Here is an 18,748-nt window from a genome sequence, read left to right as displayed (position 1 = left end):
CCTGCCGCCCTGGCTCTTCATCGCAGGCGCTGGAGATGGGCAGGGGCGGCGGAACCCGCCCGGGAGACGGTTGCCAGAGGTGTGCCCTGGGTTTATTTGAAATAAATTGTGACTTTCTAACTTCGGAGGTGTCCTGGCTCTTCTTGAGGGGGGGGGGCGGGAGAGGCGGCGCCCGCGGCTTCCCGCCAGCCCCGCCCCCGCGGCGCGGTGACGCAGCACGCTGGGCGGTTGCCGGGGTGACGCGCGAGGCCTGGCGGGCCGGGGGCGCGATGGCGGCGGCGGCGGCGGCGCGGGCGGAGGGTTCCCCGCTGCCCGGCCCGCCGGGGGGCCGCCCGCGGCCCGTCTGCTCGCGGCCCTACTTCCTCGTCCTCATGGTCTTCGCCCACCTCTACGTCCTCAACGTGCTGGGGCTGCTGCTCTTCGTGCACCTCAGCGCCGGCGAGACCGGCGGGCCGCCCGCCGCCCCCCCGGCGCCGCCGCCACCGCCGCCCGCCCGCGCCCTCCCGCGACTCGAGGGCATCAAGGCAAGGCCGCGCCGGGGGGCTGGGGCCGGGGCTGCGGCCGCGCCGCCGCTCACCGCTGCTCTCCCCGCAGGTGGGCCACACGCAGCGGGTGGAGCTGGTGCCCGGCAGGGCCCACGCCGTGCGCACCCTCAGCCTCAAGCCGCTCCTCTTCGGTGAGTACCGGCCTCCCCCCGCCGCCGTCGGGGCAGCGGCACGGGCCGGCCCTCAGGCGCGCCGGTACGGGCGGGCGGCCCGCGGCTGGCTCGGGGGCCACCCGGGAACCGGCGGGCAGGGCCGGGGGCCCCGCTGTCCGCGCTGCCCTCCCGGCTGAGGGGTCCCGGGCCCCGCCGCGGCCTTACACCCACTCGGGGGGAAACGGCTCCTCGCGTGTTTGCTTCGCCTCCCCGCGCCGCTGTTCCGCGGGCCCGCGTTAAAAAGCGTGCGATGTTGCTTAGGGCGTTTTGACACCGTATTCCCAGAGGTTGCTGCTTCTGCTTGGCCCACTTTGCAGAATTTGGAAGATTAACCTTTCCAGGTTTTTCAGATTCTCTTTAAAATGCCCTGAATAGACAGCGGATCACTGAAGAGGACCTCGAAGAAGCTGCTCGGTATTAGGAAGGGACAAGAGACCCCCAAACTTTTGGTAATAAATGATGATGAAGCAATTTAGTGTCAGTGCCTCAGTGCTGAGGAAGCGAGTAACAGGAGAAGTGATAGATCTAATGTCTTCCACCATTTTGCGTCCTGTTCTAGATTTATCTTTATTTCTGGTTGCCCTAATACACAGCCATGCAACATCTGTCTTTCAAGTATTTTAAAACCTTCTTTACTTTTCTGTGTTTTTTGCTGTGACTGGTAAAGTCTCATTGATCAAGCTTGAGCTCTTTGTTCTGGAAATCCACTGAGAATATACAAGTTCATTTTTTGGGACAGATGATTACGAAAGTCCTACTATTGCAAAGTTAGAGAAAACCTGTTGTCTCTCAGAAGATAGCATTAAGAGTCTTTTAGATGCTTTCTCAATAATATAAAATGAGAGGGTTTTTCCCATTCCAAATAGATTATGTGCACTGAAAACCTGGTCATAAATCAGATAGGTTTCTTATTAAACTCCTTTAATGCAGTAAGTATCTGGAAGAAATATACAAAGTCCTTTTGTCATTTCTACATATGTGGTACTCCTGCTTTGCACATTTCTAAGTGGATTTCTGTCTGGCATTAAGTAAACAGACACACCAACCTGGAACTGGTACCTGATAGCGATCACAAAACTGATGTCATTACCAGGACCACAGTCTGGGGCAATCACTCTGGTTTTTTACTCAGGAAAAATCACTCGGGAAAGCTCTTGTTTCCACCTTCTGTTCCCTACCGGTACTACTTAAGTGAAGGAGTTGATCCTGGCCTGCAAGGAAGGTGCCAAAGTTGGTAAAGGGCAGGTTGGTCCTGGCGGCAGTAATCCCACAGCTTTTAACTTGTCACTCCAGCACCTCCATCAGTTCCGAGGGAAGCTTTGCTCCCTGAGGATGGTATCATAGACAGCGACAGACATTCAACATGTGAGATGCCACACGAGTCTGTTCTCCTTTGTCCTTCGATAAGGAGTCCCTTATTTAGAAACCTCAAGTCGCAAGACAGCTCTTATCTCCCAGATGAACCTGCCAGGAGCCAGCTCTGACTTTAAAAAGACTTCCAGAGGCTTCGCTATCTATGCAAACAGTACCAACTAAATCAACTGATTTAAAAAAACTAATTTATTGTGCCTCTGTTGTTTAAATTAGTGGAAGCATGTATATAACTTGGGTGTGTAAGACAAACCCAGAAGTCGCTAGCAGAAAGGACTCTTGACTTTCTGGGGCTTTAACAGAGTGTGTTGTGGCGTGTGAGAGACAGTTCAAGGAAGTAAGTGGTTGGTCTGTGATCTTTGCTTTCAGCAGAGCAAGTTGTAGTGGGACTACAGCAGGGGATGGCTCGCTAATGGTTGAATGTAAGCTCTCTGCTTTGGAGCATGGCACTGAGCACTGTAGGGGAGCTTGTGGTTTGTTTTTCAAATGAGGGTAAGTCATCTGCGTAGAACCCAAGCGTATTTCGTGGAGCTTTGAAAAAGTCCCTGCCCTATTTTTTTCCCCCCTCTGGCTAAGAGATACTGTTTCTAAAGCTTGTAAGTCAGACCATCTGTGCATTTTTTAGTTAGGAAACACTAGTAATCAAATAATCCTATTAATGGAAAACAAGTACCAGACAAAGCCTTTTCAACCTTCAGAGCTTTTATGTGTTCTGATGTGTTTTCCAAATGCAGTCTGTTCAGAAGATACTGCTATTGCAGGGACCACCTGACAGCAGATTCTGTGAATTGGGTGGCCGTTTGCAAGACAAGACATTGTGTAGGAATAAAAATAGGAAATCTCACTCTGTTTTTCTTTTGAGCCTCATGGAATAAAAGTAATCACTGCACAAATGTCAGGGCACAACTAAATTACAGTGTGAGTGCCTGAACGTTCATCTCGGCCCACACTAAATCGGTAGAGGAAATCCCATCATGGGTTGTTGGTGTGCATTATGAGCACAAGGAGGCAATGTGTCTCCATCAAACAGGGTGGCTGTCTCCACAACCAAGACTGCAGGTATTGCAAACAACGCAGAATGCATTTCTCCCAAAAGCCATTTCCCCCCTTATTTCCTTATTTCAGTCCCAAGTTTAATCCAGTGTAGAAAACTTTCCACAGATAGTGCTTCGTTAGGCAGTAGAAATCTGACTTGTTTTCTCATTTGGTGATTTGCTGTTTTCTGCTCTGTGTTCTGGAGTGTAGAACTATAGCTGTATTTACTCCTTCAGGGAATTACAATCCCTGCTTACTTGGGTGAGTGAGCTGCAGAGAAGTTGCTGAGAATGCGTTTTGCCATCTTTTCTGTCTTTCTTGCGTGCAGGTGGAAGGCCAGACAGCTGTGTAACACTTCTCCCCTCCTCCCATATCAGAACTGCAAGTAGCTCCTATTGTGCTGTGGCTGGGGCTCACCTCTGAGTCCCAAGCGAAGCTGCTTGTGCACCAAAGTAGAGGTTTAGACAGCTGATGTTACGTTTCCACTCTGCTCTTTCTCAGGGCTCTTGATATCTTTGGTAGTTCCCCAGTTACCAGAATCTTCTGATCCAAACTGAATTTCTGATTTTTAAAAATGGTTTTCCCTGTTATGCAGAAACCCTCAGCTATCTTTGCTCTGTACCTCTCCTGCTCGAAAACGGCTGTTTCCTTTTACCTGTGCAGGTGCTCATCAGGTCTCAGTGCAGCAAGCTGAAGGCACAGCCTAAATGACCGCTCAAGAACAGAGTTTAGCATTCAGCTTTTAAGGGGCTGGGCATTGCCAGGGTGGGCTCCTCTCCTTCTTAATTTACCTCAGACTGTTCAAGGGTGAAATATTTGCTCCATTACACACAAAGCATCACTTAGCAGTCAGGGCGACTTGCGTGTAATCTCTCTGGACAGAAAGCAAGCAGGCACTTGAACAGCATCAGTGTCTCAGGGTCAAATAACGAAGCTGAACTGTCTATCAGCGTTGATGATGATGAGAGCTAGAAGGAGCTGTTACTAAAGGTCTCTTCTAGTTTGTGCTTGGCTGCAGAGTTCAGTTCAGTTTTGTTGTGATGTTGGATCCTACACAAAGCCATCTATCACTCTGGATCTGCAGAGCCTTGGGAGAAGAATACATGAAATCTGCATCCTTTACTGAACTCTGTCTCAGTAAAACGGAGATCTGCAGTGAGGCCCTAGCTGTGGGCTATGACCGCTTTGAATCACCTAAACATATTGACTGTACATCTCCAAAACACCACCTGCCAGGGAAAGGAGTTTTCTAGCCATAGGAAAGGGAGCAGTTTCTTATTGTTGGAACTGAGATTTTTCAGACCTTCCGGCCAGCCTGTTCAGGGCAGCGGTGATGTTTCCACCTCCGCACTGCCTGGTGCAGGTTCCTGTTCTTCTTCTGCCAGGCATAGGCCTTGTTCACTACCACTTTGTCGCTCTGTACTTCGCCGCTTACAACAAAGACCCCTGCGTGGGTGCCTCTCATGATGTTGTGGACACAGGTAGCATCTATGTCCAGCCACTGCTGGAGCCTGGTGGGGATTTCAGTTCTGAGGAGTGGGCCATGCTTCAGGACCTCCACCCTGGAGGGGTCCAGGTCGAAGTCCGAGATGGTGGTGGTCATGTTCTTCCTCAGGATTCGGATTTTCACTGCTACAGGGGTTGGAAAAAGCTGTTAGTTCTGTTCACTTTTCATAGCTCTTACCTACTTAAACACACAGCCAACGCAAGGCTTTATTGCTATAGTTTCTGTAATGTGGCAATGTATCCATCCAAGCTCTTGTAATTGCAGTGAATTTGTAAAAGCTCTCATTTGAGATTAGTTTCCAGTACTGAACACTATTCTTCTTACTCCACTTTCTTTGTGGGAGTGGCAAAGGTGTATCAGCACTGCTGCATGGGCAGAAACCTTGTAGGAAGCATAGACACAAGCAAGTGGGTGCATCAAGGTCCTGGTCTCATGCACATTACTTGGCTTTTGTCTGAGCTGGGATTTCAGGAGGTGGCATGACTGCCAGCTGCCCAGGATTTTTAACCTTTTTTTTTCCCCCATGAAGTTTGTGTGAATGAATTCAGGACAGTATCTTGAAAACTTCCTGCCAGCTGATGGAGCAAAGCCAGGGCTGCTACCTGCGTGAGCCAGAACAATGGCATTGAAGTTTGAAATAGCTAACGTGGGGGTTGCTAAAGGTTTTTATGGGCATTGATTGAAATGTCGGCCTCCAAGGGAGAACCAGAGTAGTGCTTGTACGTAGCAGCCACAGACCTAAACCAAACCAGAGTCCACAGAAATAAAGCAAGTCTTCACCTTCAGTGCTGCCTGGAGCTGGGTCCTCCTGCTACCCAACAGGTAAGTTGGGACATGAAAATTCCTGGGGCCTGCTGTAAAAGCTGCGGTTCCTCAAAGTCAGTTTGCTATGGCAAAGCCATTTTCTGTCCGTGCCACTACCTGGCTGCTTTGAAGGAATGGCAGCAATTGAGAGGAAGAGTGGGGATAACTCACCAAAATCATTGGCACAGAGGTTTTCCAGGATCTCCCTGGCAGTGCTGGCCTCCTCAAGTTCACAGTCCTTGCAGCTGGCTCGGGGCACTGCTGCAACAGAAATTTGGTTATAATACCCTTGTCAAGCTTCACTGGAAAGGGCGTAATGAAAATTTGAGATCTGTGAGTGGTGGCTTGCTGTTTCTGAGTTGTGCTTCTTCCTGAGCTACCCAGTCCCTGGAGAGCTATCTCAGACTACCAGGGTGGGATATGTCAAGCTCTCCTTTCTGTGGCTGGGGCAGACGCTGTTTGTCATGCTTTGTTTAGGCTTGTGTGTGTTGCTGCATGTTAAAGCAGCAGTGAAAATGCTTAATGAAGATCTCCTATTTTGGATGAAACAGTAAAGCCATTGGTATGGCCAGACTCCATCCAGTGATGGTGAAATGAGGCATCTGTTCTCCCTTTAACTGCTCTCGAATCTCCCCTAGTGTTCATCAGTATCTGGGTGTTTAATTTAGTTTTTCAGTCGTAAAGATTTTTTTTCTCGTGTAACTCATGCCTGCGGAGGCTCATGTCCCTTTGTGGTATTTCCCAATGTTTAAAGAGAAGGCTTGCAAAACATTTCTTTTTGCATGTTTTTAAACCCTGGACACAGCTGAAAGATCAGGGCTGCAGCTCCTTAGCTCTGCTGGAAGCACATCTGGCAGCCTGGAGCCCGCAGACCATGAGCTCTCACGCTGTGCCTGGACATTAGGCTTTTACAGCGATTCCTTGCCCCTGCCCCAAACCCTGCGTGGTCTGATGGCTCCCAGGGAGCTCATGAATACAGTAGAGAGGGGAACAAGCTGCAGTCAATGTTACGCTAATTTCCCAGACACAGTGGAGTTTCCTGGTTCACAGTGGAGAGAACAGAACCAGAATTCATAATATTTTTCTTCTAAACATGGCTTAAAACCAGAAAAACTAGGAATAGAAACAAGGCATAGGCACATCCTTTTAAGCTTTCAGTGTTACATATGGAAAACATACGAGAGAAAAAAAAATCCTTACTTCTCCTGCTCGAGGAATTTTCATCTGTGGAGACTGCTGCGATGCAGAGTTCGTGATCTGCAGGAAACTTGTTGCAGTTCAGGATTTCAGGCCAGGGGTAGCCGTAACAAGCCATGACGGGTGCGCAGCTTCTCTTGACGGCCTCGCACAGGCTGCGGCAGGGGTAGATGAGCCTGGGGAGGGGATGGGGATTACAGCACCTCTGGACCCTGGCAGCAGGCTGAGGGTCGAGCCCTGGCACTGCACTGCTGCCGTGCGGGGCTGTGCTGCGCACTGTAGCGCTAGCAGAGATATTTTGGGATCTTTGATGTCTTTTGCACATTCGTGTCCAGAAAACAACAAATTCCTGAGGACAGGAGGGATGAGGCTGTTCGATACAGGCAGCTGCCAAAAGTCCCCCCCACTGCCCCAGGATCTTCGCTAGTTGTGCAAAGGCTGCTCACCTTTACAAGTGCCTAATTAGATACTCAGTTTCCTTAGCAGCTCTGTACTGTGCTGGCTGCATCTCAAACCAGATTTCAAATTCGGATTTCTCTCTGCTGCTGACACTGTCAGGCTGAGAACCCCCCTAAGAGCTCAGGGCAGGAGCTAGGGCTGGGGGCTGCAGGGGAGGTGGGAGGTGAAGCTGGTGGGTGTTGGCAGCTGCTGCGGTGCGCAAGGGGGTCGGCTGGAGGAGATGGCAGCGGTGCCTAGGGTGGGAGAGCATGAAAATCCAGAGGAGGGAACGTAATGTTTCTGTTCCTGTGAGATGAAATGGTCACGTTTCACTTTCAGAGGGATGGTCCCTGCTGGGTAATCCAATTGCCCCTTGCTGAGAGGGGCAGCGCAGCTTCTTGGGGACTGTGCTGATGACACTGCACGCTTGAGAAGCAAATGCAGTTGCACTCTTGGGGAGCGTTACTTGCTACAGCTGAAATAACTTGTAAAAACATCTTACCTGTCCAAGCAGATTGGTGCAAAGAGGGAGCAGAGGAAAATCCTAGCATCTGGGTGGCACTCCCTGGCCAGCAAGGGCAGCCAGCTGGAAGACTGCTGGATCGCTTCTGGCATGGTCTCGTGCTCCAGCAGGTTGGGAATCCTCATCTCAGAGTAGCCGATATCGTAGCACAAGGCCATGTGGTGCGGAATGGGCATGCAGCTGGAGGATCTCCTCAGGTAGCTCGCCCAGGCTCCCGGAGAGCCCCAGAGCAGCAGGCACGCCAGGAGTCCCAGCAGCCATGGGCCACCCGACCTCGAGGGGTGCCTGCGCTGGGTCGTCACCATGCTCGAGCGAGCCGAGAGCAGGCAAACAGGCGGCGCACCCCAGACTGAGCTGCTCCAGACTGTGGGACGCCTTTTATAGCATACAAGCCACCTCTCTGTCAGTCCATCCTCATTAAGTGTGGCCCTTTCAGAGCCCTCATGGGGAAGACAATGCGCCAATTTTCATTTGCCAGCGGCCCTGATTGTTTGGATTTTAGCAGGGGTTTGGCTTAGATCAGCAGGTGTGGAAATGAGGGCAGTTGGGGAGGGATGAATGACTTGGCCCATGTGTCTTGAGGCTCTTTCAGCCAAGATTGAATCTCTGTTTGACACCAGTGCTCCAACCCATCCCCTTTCTCTTGCTCCAGGATTAGTCATTATTTCATAAACCCCAATGTTTTCCTCTCTTTTGTTTTTTGTAAAAGCAATCAAGTGTTGCTCAAAGTCAATTAGGAGGCATTTGTTTAGCTGGATCTATTGTTGAGCAGGCAGGGAGATAGGATGGTCTCACAGCCAGAAGTTAACTGTTTCAGAGAGCTGAGGGTAGAGAGGAACTAATTTGCAGCTGTGGAGTCAGGTTGTTTGCAGATGGGATTGGCAGCAGTGAACTGGAAACCCCCTCACCTTGCAACCTGCATGACAGAGCATGCTTTCCAGTAAACAAAATTTTTGCTTCATTCCAAATTCCCGTTACTACCACTGAAGAGCAGAACTGTCCTTCCTCCAGTACGTAATTAAGATTCCAGAGGCGGTCATTATTGTAGCCCAGTTTGGGGAACTGGAAATACTGGGGGTGTTGCTTGCCAGGGCACACAGTTCATTCGGACCTGGTGCCATGCCATGAGGTTCAAACCAGTCAGTGGAAGCTCTGGCTCCGAAGCATCCTCTGGCACAAGGACCCCACGCTGCCTGTGGCGGAAATTGTTTCCTCGGAGGGTGTTACGGATACAGCCGGCTGCATTGTGTTTCTGGGGCTTCCCAGGAACATTTCATTTTCTGCAGGGCTAGTTCTGGTCTGTACTTAGCAAGAAGCCAACTGGTTATTGACAGTTTGAGCTGATAGGGTTGATTTCAGGTCATGGAAGTAATTAACTTTTTTTTTCTGCCCCCCCCCCCCCCCCCCCCCCTTTGGGGATTGCTGCTGTATTTGAGGTATAATGTGTCCTTGGCACATACTTGCAGGAGCCATGCAATTTGGAGAGCAGGACCTTGGGCCTAAACCTGTCCTGCTTCGGTGGCTTTTCTTTCGCTCTTCAAAAGTCTCAGCAGCTGGTAACAAGATCGCTGTAGCAGTGACAGCCATCAGCCAGAAGGATCTTCCCAGCCTGCTGGGCCACGGTACTGTTGAACAGGACCTCGCCAGCACTTTGCAAATGCATGCCCAGTGCGCTGTGCAGCTAGAAATCCCTTAGCCTCATAGTCATCGGTGGATTTCTCTGCATTTAAATTTGCCTGGGATCCTGGTATTGCCTGATTGCTGCTGGTGTTGCGGTGCAAAGGAAAGCTGGCAATACCGGGATGCTACTTGGGTATGGATTTGGCGTCTGCCATGTGCAGTGTCTTCCCCTTTAATATTGCATTTGAAGACCGTTTTTAGTGGGGGAATGAGTGGGAATAAGTTTGGAAGCTTTCTGCTTGCTGTTTGAGTTTCATAGTAGAGTATTGTGCCAGGTTCCCCTGAAAAGTTGGTGTTGTGCAAAGTGCTGTCCTCTCCACGTGAGAGCAAGAAGCCTGAAACCCTAGCCATCATCACTGCCCACCGTAAAGATTTTTGGCCTCCCTTCCTGTAGAGCAGCAGTTCCCAGACTGTGATCCACATGTCACCTTTGAAGTGATAATATGTGGTGATATGCATGTGTTTGTTCACTCCTTTGTCCATTGTGGTATCTGTGAGAGAGTTTAAGGGCTTGACCCCTGGATCCAAACATTTAGGAACTGCTGCTGTAAAAATACCTGCCTCCAGCAGCTCAGGTGTGTGGTATATGCTCTTTGAGAGCTCTTCTGGTAGAAGGGTGGATGTGTTTGAATGTCCCAGACTTAGGCAGTTCCTCAATTTCCCCCTCACCTATTGTGTTTTTTTTTCCTTGAGTGGCCTGCCATTGGTATAGGGTCCCACTGTAACAGTTCCTCAGTCTCTGTTGCTGCTGACACTTTTGCTGCAGAAATTCCCAACTTCCTGACAGAGGAGGAGTGCAAGCTCATCGTCCATCTGGCACAACTGAAGGGGCTGCAGAAGAGTCAGATCCTACCAACGGATGACTATGAGGAAGCCATGGAAATGATAGAAATCAGCCAGATGGACATTTTCAATCTGCTGGACCACAATCAGGATGGGCAGCTGCAGCTCAAAGAGGTAGAGTGCAGGGCAGACTGGAGGAGGTTTGCTGGGGGGACCTTCTGGCAGATCCCCTCTTCAGATGGTTTCTTGATTACTCTTGTTCTTGGTTAAGGCCAGACCCCGTACATACTGATCAGTATTTGCTTAATTTCATGTCTCAAGACAGGCTTTGAGCATGGAAGTTTGTGGGGAAATGTGCAGCACTTATCATGCTGTTGCCTTGGCAGATGTGTGTTTTGAATGTGCTGGGTAAAATGTTCCCTGTGCTGTGGGTTTCCTCTTACCCGGAGTCCCAGGGAAGTGTGTTTATAGCGTAGGCACTGCGTTGTGGGGGGCTGGCCGACTGTGCAAAAGTCACAGCAAAAAAAAAAAAAAAAAAAAAAAAAGCACAACCACCCCTATTAATGAGCCCAGAGGGGGACAGTGAGCACGTTGTCCACAGCTCTTCAGCACCCTTGTCCTGTGTGGTAGGGTGCATCGGGGCAGGTGCTGGCAGTTCAAGGATGTCCCTCCCCAGGCTCCTGTTTCAGGTGGGGCTTGGGGTGTGAACTGTCCTGTGGACAGCAAGAGCTGTGGAGTGTGGGGAGCTGCACCAGTGGTGACCCAGAGCAAGGCTCCTTTCTCTGGAGGTCAGAGCCTGCTGAGAGCTCTCCAGGTTTCTGCATCTCTCTGTCCATGTGGAAAGGAAGCATTTTGTTCCAGGCTTTTATTTTGGACAAGTAAAAGCATTCACTTTTATCGTCAATAGCTTTCCTTTCCCTTCAAGAGAAAAAGCTGTGCCCCCTCCACCTCAGGACTGGTTAACCGAGTCCCAGCAGTCATTTGCCATGACCTAAACTGGAAATAACAGCGCTCGTCAGCCACACACTGTGTGTGGCTGCCAGATGATCCTGACTGTAATCTTCTTTCTGCAGAGATGCGCTGACGCCTGGCTGGCTGATGTGCTGCAGAGGAGAGCCTGCCAGGCCTCAAGCAGGGAATCTGTAGGGTTTCAGTAGTACAAGAAACCAGTGCCTGGTGTTGATCCATTTATGAATTTCAGGTGTTGACCCACACCCGGCTTGGGAACGGCAGGTGGATGACCCCTGAAAACATCCGGGAGATGTATGCTGCAGTCAAGGCTGATCCTGATGGAAACGGTAAGAGCAGCTCCATGGGAATCCCTTTGCCCTCAGCATGCTGGATGCCTCGCACAACCATGTGGGGCAGAGCAAGAGCTGTGTCCCTGCCCAGGCACGTTTCTCTAGATGTGTTCTTCAAAGGACAATAACACTGCTTTAGAGATCTTCGCAGAAAAGTAAATTCAGGGTAAACCTCTCATTGCAGCAATCCTGCCCCTTCATCACGACTCTAGCAGCAGACTAGTTCCGCTGCCTGGGCTTGGATCTTGCAGGAGCAGGTCAAGAACACAGCTCTGCACCTGTTTCACGCCCCTCTGCAACAGGACTGTCAGGGTGCACTTCTGCTCCCATGGTCTGAGAGACCGCTCTGGCTCTGACTACATACCTTGTTACCTGGGCTGCAAGTGTTAAGGTGTGCCTTCCACTTCCCCACTGTTTTCAGGAAGGCTTCTGCAGAAAGCTGGGAGCCCTGCATCACTGGCAGGGGAAGGCGGAATAAATGAAGGTGGGAGTGGTCTTGTTGGTCAGCCTTTATTGCTGACCCCCCTCTCTGCTGCTGCAAACTCTGTATTCCATGAAGCCACTCCTGCCCTTCCTGCTCCCGGTCTCCCAAGGGCTCCCACTGGTCTGGACGTGCGTTCTAACCTCTGCTGCTCTAATTAGAGTGGCCTCAATTAGGCAACTCTCTGTTTCCTAATCAAATTAAGTGAACGCACAGGCTCTGTGTGCTCTCTTCCAGTGACCTGGCGTTGAGAGCTGCCCAGGAGGAGCTGCTTTGGAGTTGAAGCAGTACCCTTGTGAATGGCTAAATATCCGGAGGGCATCTCGTGCCCTCCTCCTCCAGGCTGGTGGCATTCTTGGCAGGGGTAGGAGCATATGACTGAGTCCTCAGTGGCTTTTCCACCATTCTGGACATTAACAAATCAAAGGTCCTGTTAAAGTGCTCTTGGCAGGACCTTGCTTCCAGAGTGCTGCTTCCCTCTGTTGTTGGATTGGTATGTGACACCAGGAGACCAGGTCACAACCTGGATGTGGCACTGCTCATCAAAGACCACATGGAGTAAAGGGAAGTGGGGACAGGGAGGCACTAGAAATAATAACAGTGGATAATTTGGTCATGCCCACTGGCACCTGAGGAGCTGTCCCAGGCTGACCCTGGTGGCTGCTCCTTCCTCCTGCTGGAGGGTGCTGTGTGCCCAGCGAGCAGAGCTGGCCCCGCAGCCACACTGGGTTTGCAGCCTGAGGAGCTCTGCTTGCTGCCCACGATGCGTGCTGGCTGCTGGGCAGCCCAGTGCAGCACGCTGCACGCTCTGGCCTCGGGGACCTGATCCCCAGCGTGAGGCTTCCCTTCGTCAGTGGTGTGGTTTAACCCCAGCCAGCAGCTAAGCACCACGCAGCCGCTCGCTCACTTCCCCCGCTGCCCTGGTGGGATGGGGAGGAGAATCAGGAAAAAGGTAAAACTCGTGGGTTGAGATAATAATTTAATAATTGAAATAAAATAAAATATAATAACAATAACAATGACAAGATGAGGGAGGGAAAGGGTGAATAAATTCAAAAAGGATGGAAAAAGACCCAGCAAGTGATGCACTGTACAGTTGCTCACTTACCTGTTGACTGATGCCCTGCCAGTCCCTGAGCAGCGATCGCCTGCCCAGCCAACCCCCCTGCCAACTGATACACTCAGCATGTCATTCTGTGGTACGGGATATCCCTTTGGCTAGTTCAGGTCAGCTGTCCTGGCTGTGTCCCCTCCCAATTGCTTGTGTCCCTCCAGCTTTCTTACTGGAAGGGCCTGAGAAACAGAAGTCCTTGACTTAGTATAAATGTGACTTAGCAACAACTAAAAGCATCAGTGTGTTATCAACATTATTCTCATACTAAACCCAAAACACAGCACTGTACTGGCTACTGAGAAGAAAATTAACTCTGATTCTGGGTGAAACCAGGACATTCGGAAAGGGGAAGCAACAAATGTGAGGATTTTTCTGAAGCTAGCAAAGGCAGAAGTCCATCCCTTGCCGAGGCCAGCTGAGTGCAAACAAGAAATACCTGTTTTAGTAGAAACCACTTTTTACCCTCTCACTTTTCTGTTACTTCTACTTACGCAACGTCGCAAGACTGTGAAGATTGTGCTCTGTTGTATTCCTTGCTTGTGTTTTGCAATTACACAAATGCAGAAGAATGTACTGCTTGTTTTGGGTTTGGCTTTTTTTAATTAGTTTGCAAAGCCTTGTAGAAAATGTGGTCTGAGGTGTCCCACTCTGTTCTTAAAGACATTATTTAAATATCTAAGTAACAAGCCCGAGGGCATCAGGTGGCACTGGGTTTTTTTGGCTGTGGCGGTGCACATGTTAGAACTGTAGCAGCTATTTCTCTTGATGGATTGGTTTGTGTGTTTTAGGAGCTTTTTAGAGTTCAAAATGGTATTCTGCCTGTCCCAGTTCTGACCCTGCACGGCAGCTAATGGCTCGCTTCTGCAGGCTGTTGTACGGCCCCCGCTCTGCGAAAGGTGAGGGTATTGCTGGGGCCCGCAATGCTGCACACAGGGGGTTCAGCCCATGATGGGCACAGTGGTGGACCCTGAAGGGGGTTTGTTTGAGGAAGGTGATCTGTGCATTGCCCTCAGCTGGTGGTTCCTCTGAGTACAGGACACCAAGAGCTATTACCTGTGCCAAGCTCAGCCAGCTTTTCCTCTCTTCCCATAGGCGTGCTGAGTTTGGAGGAGTTCAAACAATTGAATATCCGTGATTTCCACAAGTACATGGGAAGCCAGAAAGTGAAGATGAGTGACTTGGTGCGCAACAGCCAGCACACCTGGCTGTACCAGGGCGAGGGGGCACACCAGGTCATGAGAGCCATACGGCAAAGGTAAGGGCCCGGCAGCCGAGGGGCGGTTGGGTTTGTGTAGGCACGGGGACCGCCTGTGCTGGGAGAGGCGGTGGCAAACTTGCTAATAGTCACACTTCCTAATGCTGTGAAACTCTTTGGAGTGTATAAAGAGCAATGAACACAGACAGAAAATGGGGAGAGGAGGTTTTCATTAGAACAAGAATTTGTATTGTCCTGTGGAAAAGGAAAAAGAAAAATCAGACCTTTCAGCATCTCCATTCACTTTTGGGAACAGCCCTATAAAACCAGGAAGACTTGGCATAATGTGAAAAATTCATTCTAATTAGTAAATGAGCTTACTGGGAGAAACTGTCTGTCTCCAATGCTGTCTGGGTGCCAGTAGTTACTGTCATTTGCCTTAGTTACTCATGCATTTCACTGAAATCTGTCTTAGCTGCTCAGAGCTGACTTTTTAACAAGCACGACTCCACCTCAAGTAAGCCAAGTTAGTTTAATCCTCCAAGCACACATATCAAGGCAGCTCACGGCAGACGGAGGAACCTCCTACCCTTCCCTTCATATCAGATTTGGTACTGGGAAGCGCTGAAAACCCAGCACGCAGGCCAAATGGTTTAGCCGTGGTGAGTTTCAGATAATTGGCTGGAGAGTTTCTTGTTCTTGTGGTGCTGGTCCTTGCCCAGAACATGGGTGGGGAAAATCTGTCCCGAGGCTTGAAAACAGCTGTTGGCCACTCCTTCTCTTCAGTGCATTCCAGCAGGAGAATGGGGTCGCATATTGCCTTGATTAGAGCAGGCTGCGGCTGCCACCTTCTCTGTGCCAGCTAGCCAGCGCACACAGGCATCAGCGTACTGCTTTTACACTCTTCAGTTGGCTGCTGCTATGAGGATGTGAAGACGTAGCGCTGAAGGAGGCTGTTAGTCCTCCCTGGGACCATGCGGTGCCTGGAGGGGCTTTGCCATCCTACCTGGATGCTGTGTTCCCCTTGCACCTGCCCTGAGGGCTTCACCGGTCCAGATTCTCAGAGCTCTGAGTGTTCTTTGGCAGGTCTCAAGACGTACCTGCTTACCTTGGGGATGATCTCAGATGTAGCAGCGGAAAAATCCCAGAGCAGGAGGGCTCCGGTCTCCTTGATCACTTCCAGTGCCCCTCTGCCCTGGGGGGAGGCTGCTGAAAAGGCAACAGGGAAAGGTGAGTTAGGTGACAAGAATATTCCTAGAGCTAGTCTCTCTGTCACTCTCGGCAGGGGCCCTGTGCTTTGCTCACTGCCCCTGAGGTCTGTAGGTGGTGTGCAGGAGTCCAGAGAAGCGATGAGATGGCACGTGAAGGCTCCAGGGACACACACAGAAGGGATCTTGCTGAGCAAGTAAAGTCTTGCTGAGAGCAGTCCTGCTGGAGATGCACCCTTCGGTTTTGGGGTTTTTTTATTAACCTTGACGAAGACTTTCTGAGCCGATACTGACGGTCCATCAGACCTGTAAGGACCTAGTTATCTCTTGGCATGCTTGCTGCAGCCCATCCGTCTCTCCGGTCTGTTGGGGAAGGGGGTTCTCTGGATTTATTCGCTGCTTGGGAGTAGTGGCTGACTGGGGTGACAATGCTTTCCCCTCACCTGCCCTGCTCTGCTCTTCCCCAGAGTAATGCGCCTGACTCGCTTGCCCCCCGAGATTGTGGAGCACAGTGAGCCCCTCCAGGTTGTGCGGTACGACCAAGGAGGGCACTACCATGCCCACATGGACAGCGGCCCCGTCTTCCCCGAGACTGCCTGCAGCCACACGAAGTTGGTCGCCAACGAAAGCGCTCCCTTTGAGACCTCCTGCCGGTACAGTCTGCCTTGGCACGGTCTGGAAGAGGTGTGGAGAGCTGTGTCGCCTCACCTCGCATGGGACTCAGTGCTGGGGTGGTGGGCTCACAAACCGGCTCTGGAGATGGCTGGTGTGAAGGGGGAGGTGTGTGAATCCTGTGGAACCACACGGGGAGGGCAGAGTGGTTCTGCAGAGCTGCTGGGCCATCCCCGCCAGAGGCTAGAAACACACTCTCACTGTTGTGGGTGGACGTTTTCTTTGTTGTCCTTGTCTTGCTCTTGGAGAAAAGCTGATGATGTAAATCATATTTTGTGAGGTCTTGGAGGAACCGCTGTATGTATGGTGGAGGGGCAGGGTACGGACAGCCTCTCTGTGCCTCCCCCTGTGCGTTGTGTCCCCTGACAGCCACTCTGTCTTGCAGGTACGTGACGGTGCTGTTCTACCTGAACAATGTGACAGGGGGAGGCGAAACAGTGTTTCCTATAGCTGATAACAGGACGTACGAAGAGATGGTAAATGAATCTTGCCTACGTGTTACCCCTGGGGACTTTTGAGTCTTTATTCAATATTTATTCAATATATTATTGAAAGTCTTTATTGGCTGTGGCTGCAGAAGGGGTCTGGTGCGTGAAGTCAGTGAATGTTAGCCTTCCATAGCTAGACCATGGGAAAGCTGTGCTCCGCTTATGGCCTCTTCCCTCTGAGGTGGAGGGAAGAGGTGCAGGGCTCTCCCCGCTCAGAGGCACGAGGGGTGGTCTGTTGGCCTTGCTACCACCCCACCATGGGTTCTGCTCGCTTCTGTCTGGGCAGGTTTCCTCAGACTGAGTCTTGGCAGGTATGTTGTGCTGCTGTCAGGCAATGTGTTAAGGAATGAGTGGCTGCTCAGAAACAGGTTATGGACCTCCAGGAGACTGGAACTGGCTGCTCCGGGAGGGTTGTGAAAGCCCCGTCCTGCCCAGCGTCAGCCTCGAGCTGTCCCTGTGGGGTGTTCAGGCAAAGGGCAGGATGATGGCTGGCGGCAGAGGCAGCCCAGTGCATGTGCTTCATTCCAGCCCTGTTTGCGACACCTTCTCTGTGGTTTCTTGCCAGTCTCTGATCCAGAACGACGTTGACCTGCGAGATACTCGGAAAAACTGTGACAAGGGCAATTTGCGAGTGAAACCTCAGCAAGGCACTGCTGTCTTCTGGTACAACTACCTGTCAGACGGAGAAGGTACGGGCTTGTTTCAAGACTCAGCTCTTGGGAGGGGTAGGGACTGTGGGAGGTGATGGCTGTCGTCTTCTTGCAGCAGCTGGGAGCTCAGAAGAAAGCCAAAGGGTGGTAGCTGCCTGCTAGTGGGAACTGTGGAGTCTGTTTGTCACCAGCTGAGCAGGAGCTTCCTGACTCTGAAAGGCTTTTGTTTACAGGCAGTAGGTCAGTGGCTCCTGATGTCTTAGGGGGACGGGACTAGCTAGCAAACAAAGACCTTGGCTGTGCTATCCATCACTAGCTGCCTCCTGTCCCGCTGTGCAAGCTGAAACTCCTGCTGGAACTTGGTCTGCAATTCACAATGTTTCACTGATGTGGTGTTGCCCAAAGCAGTGGGGAGGGGAGGTAGACAAAGGCACGGCCATCAGCTCTGCACCACAGGCAGGCATGGGCTGCCCTGCGCAAGGCTCTGCTGTGCTTGGGGCCAACTCCTGCTTTATAGCTCAGCTGCAGCCTGATGATACGCATCCTTGGGGCTGTTTTTCTCACAGTGCAGTTTTCCCTGACAGCCAGGCTGGGGAATTGACATGAATCTTCCAGGCTGCTGCTGAGTGTGACTCCAGAGTGTTTCGATGGCAGATTTTGAGTGGTGCTGGGAAGAAGGAGCATAGCATCCCTGGTCCCCAGAGAGCAGCCCATGTTTCCAACAGACCAGTATTTGGGCTGTTAGATGATAATATCAAGACCATCGCTCTCCTGTAAGAAGAGCCCCGTTGTGTTTTTATGAGCAAATTGTTCCTAAATGGAAGACGGCTGCTGCTGCAAGTCTGCCACAGAAAAAAAATGTGGGACCTCTGTAAAGAGAGGATCGTTTAGAGTTGCTGAAATGCAGTCTCTTAATGGGGCTGCGATGTCTTGACTTCCACAGGCCTTCTAGCAGCAGCACCGATCTCTTCCATGCCAGCCTCCCCTTTTGGGAAGAGTTGGGAAAAACAGCAATGGTGGTGCAGAGCCCGAGAGCCCCATGTGCTGAGCAGGGACGTGGGGGCAGCGAGCATTTTGCACTCGGGGGCCCTGCCCTGCTGAACTCCTGGTAGGTGCTGGGGTGGGGTGGCACTAAGGCAGGAGGTTGCCAGGAGGAGCCAACTCCCGTGAGATTTATCTGAGCTAAAATCCAAGCAGGCACCGCGGGCGGGAGAGCCGGCATTTGCTGGCTGTGCCTGCCTGTGCGGTCCCCGCAGCTCACCGCCTGCTAACGGGGCTTTGCTCCGCAGGATGGGTGGGGGAGCTGGATGACTTCGCCCTGCACGGGGGCTGCCTGGTCACCCAGGGCACCAAGTGGATCGCCAACAACTGGATCAACGTGGACCCCAACCGCCGGCGGCAGCTGCAGTTCCAGCAGGAGATGGAGCGCTACGCGGGGGCCGGGACCGGAGCCGGAGCCCCGGGCGAGTGGACAGTGGATAAGGCCTACAGCGGGGTGCACCTGGAGCTGTAGGATGGGGGGGCGGGGGGGATGGGGGGGGCGGGACGCCCGCACGGGGCCGTTTCCCGCGCTGGGCGGGGCCGCGGGCCACGTGTGCGGCGGG

The 18,748-nt window shown here is 51.7% G+C and overlaps 2 protein-coding genes across 2 annotated transcripts; one reads left to right on the top strand and one right to left on the bottom strand.

The window, feature by feature from the left end:
- Window positions 1-35: 35 nt before the first annotated feature.
- P4HTM (prolyl 4-hydroxylase, transmembrane) lies at window positions 36-18,679 on the top strand (the record flags this gene model as incomplete). The annotated part of the gene is made up of 9 exons (XM_080385663.1): window positions 36-524; window positions 595-676; window positions 10,019-10,209; window positions 11,237-11,333; window positions 14,024-14,186; window positions 15,802-15,987; window positions 16,392-16,482; window positions 17,060-17,183; window positions 18,434-18,679. 9 exons carry the CDS (start codon window positions 36-38, stop codon window positions 18,655-18,657), a joined length of 1,647 nt encoding a protein of 548 aa, XP_080241789.1. The 3' UTR covers window positions 18,658-18,679.
- Window positions 2,177-10,042, bottom strand: LOC308063138 (secreted frizzled-related protein 5-like). The gene is made up of 4 exons (XM_080385708.1): window positions 7,552-10,042; window positions 6,615-6,787; window positions 5,586-5,675; window positions 2,177-4,735 (listed from the first exon to the last, which is right to left on the bottom strand). The coding sequence occupies exons 1-4, from the start codon at window positions 7,875-7,877 to the stop codon at window positions 4,401-4,403; spliced, it is 924 nt and encodes a 307-aa protein (XP_080241834.1). The 5' UTR covers window positions 7,878-10,042; the 3' UTR covers window positions 2,177-4,400.
- Window positions 18,680-18,748: the final 69 nt, after the last annotated feature.

Source organism: Falco punctatus (assembly GCF_963210335.1).
Source record: "Falco punctatus genome assembly, chromosome: 4".
Taxonomy (NCBI): Eukaryota; Metazoa; Chordata; class Aves; order Falconiformes; family Falconidae; genus Falco; species Falco punctatus.
Note: the sequence above shows the minus strand (reverse complement) of the source record. Positions and strands in the feature narration are given on the sequence as shown.